This window comes from Thamnophis sirtalis, unplaced genomic scaffold (genome assembly GCF_051295495.1).
Source record: "Thamnophis sirtalis isolate CommonGarterSnake01/CBP01778 unplaced genomic scaffold, rThaSir2_p1.2 scaffold_1, whole genome shotgun sequence".
NCBI lineage: Eukaryota > Metazoa > Chordata > Lepidosauria > Squamata > Natricidae > Thamnophis > Thamnophis sirtalis.
In genome coordinates, this window is record NW_028261381.1 from 34,263,422 (window position 1) to 34,271,901 (window position 8,480).

Genomic DNA, 8,480 nt, shown 5'->3' on the forward strand with positions numbered 1-8,480 from the left:
CCTTAAGGGTGTGACAAGGTGCTTTGGAATGAGTGTTAATGCTCTGTTGGTGACCCTTAACTCAGATATGTGCTTTTTTGGAATTGCATGGCTATAGTGTAAGCCCAGCGGAAAATCCTGCTTTTATAAGGAGGTGCTAACAGGAATATCACACATGCCCATACCAAACTGTCTTTTCAGCTTTTTATCTGAAACCGAGCACATCCATAATGACAACATATGTGCATGCATGTACACTAGATACACGTGCGTGCAAAACATAACAGGGCAGAAAAGAGAGGTATTAGAAAACAAGGTAAAATACTTAACAAGAAGGAACCTACAGAAAAGCTTGATTGGCCCATCTTAAAGTGAAGCAAAGGGGATAAAGAAGAAAAGGGTTAGCAGTAATCAAAATTAGAGGGGCGTTTAATTTTTTTTTATTTAAACAAAACAATGAAATGACTTTTTCATGTATTACTATTTTTCTACCTAGAAATAATTTTATTCATTGTTATTTAATTTTTCCCTGTCTTGTAATCTGGCTAACAGGAGTACAAGCAAATAAAAAACCAAAATACAAAACATAGAAAACATAAATGTAAGTATGTATTACACCCAATTAACAATTACAAACCTGTTGCATCTCTTTGGGTTTTTTAATACCACAAAATTGGCTCAGAGGTGGCTGCTAAAGGTATGTAAGGGTGTGTGTGTGTAGAGATCTGTGTGTGTTTTACTTAATCTACCTTCAAAACAAAGATAGGGAACCAGACCAAGCTCATCATTCTTGACAATAGCCATTTGACCAGAGTATAATGGGAGTTAAAGTAACTTTTGGAGGGCTCCAGCATGTTACCCATCCACTCATGTTTAGGGCAAAGTGTATTTTTTTGCATCACGGTATCTTAATATGTTACCCTGACACTCAATGACGCAGGGGCCTCTCAAGAATCTTCTTCTGATGTCCCCTAAGCAGGCAACACAAGACATCCATCCACTCTTTTTTCCTTTGGCAGTTTAGCTATTAAAAAACATTTAGCTTAAAATACTATAACAGCAATTAAGCTCCATCAGATGAACCGGTCCTTCTACCAATATCTACCCTAAACAATCCTCTTTTGTGCATGGGCCTTGGAAAACAGAAGACTCAAATATTTTGAATTAAAGTTCTTAATAGGTGTCATTTTCAAAAATACAAGTGTTCCATCTACACCAAAAAGAGGCAGCGACGTTTATGAATTCTACACCAAAAAGAGGCAGCGACGTTTATGAATTCTTGGAGCTCTTTTCCTATTCATGAGCTTTTGCCCCAGGGGCTGAATAGATTTCAATGGGCCAATCTGAGTTACACTTTGGTCTCTTCCAAGTCACACCGGACACAAAGAAACTGTATTAATTATAGCAAAGACAATGCAGCATTGGCAGGGTGGCTGGTCATCAGATTTAAAGGGAGGACTGTGACTAACGATTAAACCAAGTCAATGGCTGCAAGCTGAGTGGGGGACGGGGGACTGGAATTGGGTGAATAGAATTGCCCAGACAATAAGATGTTTTTTTCAGAACCTGGAACTGAATGCCTATTGCCAAATGCACATATACTATCAGAAGGTGAACATGTTTAGATGTTGGATAAAGTCCAAGAGAAAGCACTTACTAAGAGAACATGTATTTGGCTAGCTGAAGTTGCCATGGTGTCAAATTAATACCCCAATGGAGTAGAGGCACCCAAATGGTTTTACGTAGACTATCACAAAACTCTGAAAACATAAAACATATCAGTTCCATGTCCAAAAAGAAAAAAAATAGAACTGGGTCCTACTGCAATCTTTAATTTTCTTTTAATTCTTTCATGGCACCAATCTTCTTCTCTCCGGTCTGGGTGAGCGGAAAACACCCAAAAAACACTAACGACCTGGCTCGAAATTATGCAGGAGGGAGCCCCAGCGGGAGAGCGACATTTGGGGTACCTGAACCATCGTCTATTTGGAGAGTCGTCGCGACTGAGCAGCCTTGGGGCCAGGAGACTGCCCGCAGCATTTCTGACAAGGAAATTGCCCGCAGCATTTCTGACAACGTTCGGCGGCATAAACCAGGATCGTGGCGGCGGCGGCGCGCTGGCGGCGCCGTCTTTGGAGGCTTCTTCTTACAATCCTGGCCTCGTTCCCTCCGTCGACTGTGAGGAGCCTTGGAAGGTGCTTGGCAGCTGTAACTCTAATTCTGGGGAGGCGGTAGGTGATTTGAAACGGCGCTGGACGAAGCTGGGCGGTCGGCTTGCTTGCTGTGACCGCTGCCTCTTTAAGCGCCCCCCCCCTGTTCTATCGGCTCTACTGGCTTGCGAAACGCGGCGCCCTCGGCTCCTTTTAACAATCTTTGTTTGCTCTCCTATGCCATACGAACTATAGACTATACGAACTCTAGACTATCCCAGAGAAGGGGCTGCCTTGGCAGAATACTGGGCGAGATTGGGGAGTTGTCTTTGTTGCCTTCGTGGCCCCTCTTGGATGCCCCCCCCTTCGCCCCATTTGAACTGGCCTTCCCTTTGGTGTGGCCTGTCCTGTGTGAATTTTTCCACGGCTTCGGGGCCTCTCTGCCACCTGGCCCCCTTCATTTATTTACAGCAGTTGGATGCCTGGACTTGCAATCTGGCCACCTTGTGGGTCTATTATTATCTATGGAGGCCCAGAGATGTCATCTCAGCCCTTTCAGAGGAAACCCTTCCTGCTTAGGGCACAGTTTCTGGGACGTGGAGGAAGGGAGAGGGACGGAATACCCCTCTCTGGACTGCTCCCCCCCATTGAACTCAATGAACTCTTGCCAGAACTCCCACCAGATTTGTAGAAGAGAAGATTAAGACAATTAAGACCTTATATAAGCCTTATACGCTTTTTGCACATTGCGCAATTTTTAATTTTTAAATTTAAAATTTTTTATTTTAAATTGGTATGTTGAGTGTATGAGACTGCATGTGATTGAGTGAAAGCGCCCACTTTTATTATCCTATATTGTTGTATTTGTGTGTTTTTAATTATTACGTGGGGACTGTCTGAGTGAACGAATGAGTGTGTCTGATTCGGAGGGCCTGACCGGGAACGCGGGAGCTATAGGTGTGGTTGGGGGAACCACGGACACGGGAGTGGGTCGGAGCATTACGGTCATAACGGGGAGGGGCAGATATGGCGGGGACTTTAGGGCTGGCCATTACCGGGGAAGGAGGGTTCGCTATGTTACAGCGATCCCTCCTTCCGGCCCTATGGGTCCCAGATGGCGCGAGTAGTCAGGACCCTGGTCTCCGGCTGTTGTCGCTAAATGCCAGGTCTGTTGTTCACAAGGCTCCCCTCGTCCGGGACTTAATTTTAGACGAGGGGGCAGACCTGGCATGTATTACTGAAACCTGGCTGGGCCCGGAGGGAGGAGTCCCCCTCGTAGAGATGTGCCCAGAGGGATTTCAGGTGCTTCATCAGCCGAGAGCTCAGGGAAGGGGTGGGGGTGTGGCTATTGTTATTCGGGAGTCTTTGGTTCCTCGTAGGATCCCTGCTCCGGAGCTTGTCGGGTGTGAGTGCCTGCTGGTGAAGCTGGACCTCAAGGGTCAAGTGGGTCTGCTGCTAACGTACCTGCCTCCCAACAGCGTTGCAGCAGCCCTCCCCTCGCTCCTCGAGTTGGTAGCCGAGCTGGCAGTTGAGTTCCCCAGGCTTATGGTCCTGGGAGATTTCAATTTGCCTACGCTCGGTGAACACTCGGATGGGGCGCAGGAGTTCATGGCTTCCATGACAGCCATGGGCTTGACCCAGATAATCCGAGGCCCAACTCACTCTGCGGGTCACACGCTCGACCTCGTATTCCTCTCGGAGCAGTGGACTTGTGATCTTGGTCTGAGGGGTAATGAGATCATACCCCTGTCGTGGTCAGACCACTGCCTACTGAGGCTTGACTTCCGAAGACCAAACCCCCACTGTAGGGAGGAGGAACCGACCAAGTGGTTCCGCCCCAGGCGACTTATGGACCCTTTGAGGTTCCAGACGGAGCTTGGGGTTATTCCTGATGCTCTCGCCCACAGTCCGGTAGAGACTCTGGCTGCCGCCTGGCATTCGGCAGCATCGGAGACCCTCGACCGGATTGCGCCACTACGGCCCCTCCGAGGCGGCGGATCCCGGAGGCCTCCTTGGTTCACCGAGGAGCTCCGGGAGAGGAAGCGCCGGAGGAGACGCCTAGAGCACTTGTGGAGGTCCGATAAATCCGAACCGAACCGAGCACTCTTAACAACCTGCACCAAGGATTACATCAGGGCACTTAGGGCAGCAAAGAGATCTTATATTGCCACCTTGGTTGCGTCCGCCGAGTCTCGTCCAGCCGCCCTGTTTAGGATAACCCGCTCCCTCTTAAATAAGAGGGACACGGGGGACCCCTTGCAGGGTAGGGCTGAGGATTATGCCCAGTTCTTGGCGGACAAAGTTGCTCGGTTTCGGTCGGATTTGGACTCCACCTTTGCAGAGCCAGCAGAGGCACGAGAGGATGATTTGGTTGACCATCGCTGGGTTGAGTTTCAGGATGTTACTTCCGGGGACGTGGACAAGGCCATGAGGGCTGTGAGTGCCTCCACCTGCGTACTGGACCCGTGTCCCTCCTGGCTGGTTGCTAACAGCAGGGAGGTGACACGGAGCTGGATCCAAGCGGTTATTACCGCCTCGCTTCGGGAGGGGCACTTCCCCGCCGCACTTAAAACGGCGGTGGTGAGACCCCTCCTGAAGAAACCATCTTTGGATCCAGCCGTACTTAACAACTATCGTCCAGTCTCCAACCTCCCCTTTATTGGGAAGGTTGTTGAGAAGGTGGTGGCCTACCAGCTCCAGCGGTCCTTGGAGGAAGCCGATTACCTGGACCCCTTCCAGTCCGGCTTCAGACCTGGTTACAGCACAGAAACCGCTTTGGTCGCATTGACCGATGATCTCTGGAGAGCCAGGGATGGAGGCCATGCCTCCATCTTGGTTCTCCTCGACCTCTCGGCGGCTTTCGATACCATCGACCATGGTATCCTTCTGCGACGACTGCGGGAGGTGGGGGTGGGAGGCACTGTTTTACAGTGGTTCTCCTCCTACCTCTCGGACAGGTCGCAGTCGGTGTTGGTCGGGGGTCAGAGATCGACCACGAGGCCCCTATCATATGGGGTGCCGCAGGGGTCGGTCCTGTCCCCCGTACTATTTAACATCTACATGAAACCGCTGGGCGAGATCATTCGGAGGCACGGGATAAGATACCACCAATATGCGGACGATACGCAGCTGTATCTGTCCGCCCCGTGCCAACTCAATGAAGCGGTGGACGTGATGAACCGGGGTCTCGAAGCCGTTAGGGACTGGATGCGGGCTAACAAGCTTGTACTCAACCCAGAAAAGACCGAGTGGCTGTTGTGTTTCCCTCCCAAAAATTTGGCTAGTGTTCCAACGATCAGGCTGGGGGGTCAAAATTTACACCCCTCAGACAGGGTTCGCAACTTGGGAGTCCTCCTGGATCCACAGCTGACTTTTGATCACCACCTGTCGGCTGTGACCAGGGGGGCATTTGCCCAGGTTCGCCTGGTGCGCCAGTTGCGACCCTACCTGAATCGGGAGGCTCTCACAACAGTCACTCGCGCCCTCGTGACCTCTAGGCTGGAATACTGCAACGTGCTCTACATGGGGCTGCCCTTGAAGAGCATTCGGCGGCTTCAGCTAGTCCAGAATGCGGCCGCGCGAGTGATCGTGGGTGCACCTCGGTTCGCCCACATAACACCTATCCTCCGCGAGCTGCACTGGCTACCTGTTGGCCTCCGTGTGCACTTCAAGGTGCTTCTTACTACCTATAAAGCCCTTCATGGTAGTGGATCTGCGTACTTGGGAGACCGCCTTCTGCCAATTACCTCCTCCCGACCCATAAGATCCCACAGATTAGGCCTCCTCCGAGTGCCATCTGCCAGCCAGTGTCGGCTGGCAACTACGCGGAGGAGAGCCTTTTCTGTAGCAGCTCCGACCCTCTGGAACGATCTCCCCGTGGGGATTCGTACCCTCACCACCCTTCAGACCTTCCGCACAGCCCTCAAGATCTGGCTATCCCGCCAGGCCTGGGGGTAAAGATCATAGTTTGCCCCCGCCCGAATGTTGAATGAATGTTGTTTGATCTTAACTACACACTGTATTTTTATGTTATTGTATGTCTTCCCCTCCCATAAGTTGTTAGCCGCCCTGAGTCCCCCCAGGGAAAAGGGCGGCCTATAAATAAACACAACAACAACAACAACAACAACAATCTATACAGTACAAGCTATATTTACTCATTTGATTATCTTCATTCACAAGCAGTGTCATTTTCGAAGTGCACAGCTTAGGACAATAGCGGGATTCAAAACTTTTTACTACCAGTTCTATGGGCGTGGCTTGGTAGGCGTGGCAGGGGAAGGATATTGTAAAATCTCCATTCCCTCCCAATCAGCTGGGACTCGGGAGGCAGAGAATAGATGGGGGCAGAGCCAGTCAGGGGTGGCACTTACCGGTTCTCCAAACTACTCAAAATTTCATGGGCCCCTCTTCAGCCTCAAAACTTCCTCACATATCATGCTTTCTGTTGCTTCTTACCTGCTAATCCTGAGTTGAACACAACGGTAGGAGAGGCCATTCCTGGAAGAGGGGGTGCTAATGGTGGAGGTGGGATAGGAGGTGGTGGTGCTGGTTCTGCAGCTGGACCAGGAAGAGGAGGTGGTGGGGGAGGAGGAGGAGGTGGCGGAGGTGGTGGCGGTGGTGGCGGCGGAGGCATTGGTGCTGCCATGGGACCATTTTGCACTGTGAAATGAAAAATATACACAGCATTTGGAAACATTTCATTAAGTATTTCACTGAATGAGGGAACTGTTCCTCTGCTCCTCAAGGAAGCATGGTTCACCTCTACCTCAAGAGACCTTCACTGAATCCCACCATACTGGAAATTTCCACAAAGTACCTAACTTCCCATTTCAGGGAAAGGTTTTGAGAAGATGGCCAGGCAGGATTTTCACAGGCTTCTGAAATGGATTATCTGGACCCCTTTCGGTCAAGATTCAGCCTTGGGTATGGGATGGAAACATCATTGGCCTTGTTTTCAGATGATTTCTGGCATGGGCAGGAATTTGTGCACATCCATTCCTACTCCTTTTGACCCATTGACCGCAGTAGCCTTCTAAGGTGGGTATGGGGATTGGGGTGGGTGACACTGTATTGTGCTGGTTCTCCTTTCTCTATGGTCTCTACCAGACAGTGGTAAAAAGGGAAAAGAGATCCAGCCTTCAACCCCTTCTCTGTGGGATTCCACAGAATTCAGAACTCCAATTTCTCCTCTTCCACATTAACATGATACCACTGGATGAAACCATGTACTGCTATGGGTGTAGCATAATCATTAGTAAAGGTAAAGGTTCCCCTTGCACATATGTGCTACTCATTCCTGATTCTAGGGGACGGTGCATATCTCCATTTCAAAGCCGAAGAGCCAGTGCCATCTGAAGACATCTCCGTGATCATGTGGCTGGCATGACTAAACGCCAAAGGCGCACGCAACACTATTACCTTCCCACCAAAAGTGGTTCCTATTTTTCTACTTGCATTTTAATGTACTTTCGAAATGCTAGGTTATCAGAAGCTGGGACAAGTAACGGGAGCTAAAGCCGTTACGCAGTGCTAGGGATTCGAACCGCCGACCATTCTGATCGACAAGGTCAGCGTCTTAGCCACTCACCGCATCCATCGTTAAGATACTCAATTGTATCTTTCTGCCTCTAGTGCTTTAAGCATTGCTGTTGATCCTCTATTCTGGTGCCTAAAGGCTATGGAGGACAACAAGCTTCAATTGAACCCTGACAAAACTTAATGACCTTGGTTTTGGGGGCTCTCTGGTTCAGGAACTGTGCCATTTTTAGTAACTGGATGGGGCTGCGTTGACCCAAACAGGCTTAGTGCACAGTCTGGGGATCCTCCTGGACTCACAACTCTTGTTCAAAGAGCAGTTGGCAATTCTGGCGACATGGGCCTTTGCACAGCAACTGAAAGTGAGTGAGTGACCATATAGATTCTCTACATAAAGAAACAAATTCAATTCTCAGTCAGCCCAGTTTACCTGTTTCCAATTCTGCTGCTATCAGTGGCAGAGGTGAAAGTGGTCCTGGAGACCCTGTGTTGGCAGTAGACCCTCCAGAAATGCCAACTGAACCTTCCGATCCTGCTGGTGACACCCCGACAGGTAGGATGTTGATATCACCGTCTCCTTTCTTCTGAATTTTAATGGAGCCTTGCTTTTCCAATTCATGGATCTTTTTCTCTAATGTTGACTGCCGCTGAATGGCTTCCTCCTTTTCTTTGACCATTTTTCTTAGTGTGTGAACTTGTGAATTTGCATCTTTGTATATTTCCTGTGAAGGAACCCCCAGAAAAAAAAGAATTCATTTCATTTGAAAGACAGTGTCAGAAGAAAACATGGGATTTCCAATAAGCTCATCACCT

At 49.4% G+C, this 8,480-nt stretch overlaps 1 protein-coding gene across 4 annotated transcripts in view; it reads right to left on the bottom strand.

Moving 5' to 3' along the window:
* FMNL2 (formin like 2) overlaps window positions 1-8,480 on the bottom strand; it is a 202,837-nt gene that overhangs the window by 24,961 nt on the left and 169,396 nt on the right. For all 4 annotated transcript variants that reach the window (XM_087710499.1, XM_087710482.1, XM_087710489.1 and 1 more), the window contains exons 14-15: window positions 8,098-8,389; window positions 6,588-6,791 (exon numbers count right to left, since the gene is read on the bottom strand). In XM_087710499.1, the coding sequence (XP_087566625.1) occupies window positions 6,588-6,791; window positions 8,098-8,389 (496 nt within the window). The remainder of the gene's footprint in view (window positions 1-6,587; window positions 6,792-8,097; window positions 8,390-8,480) is intronic.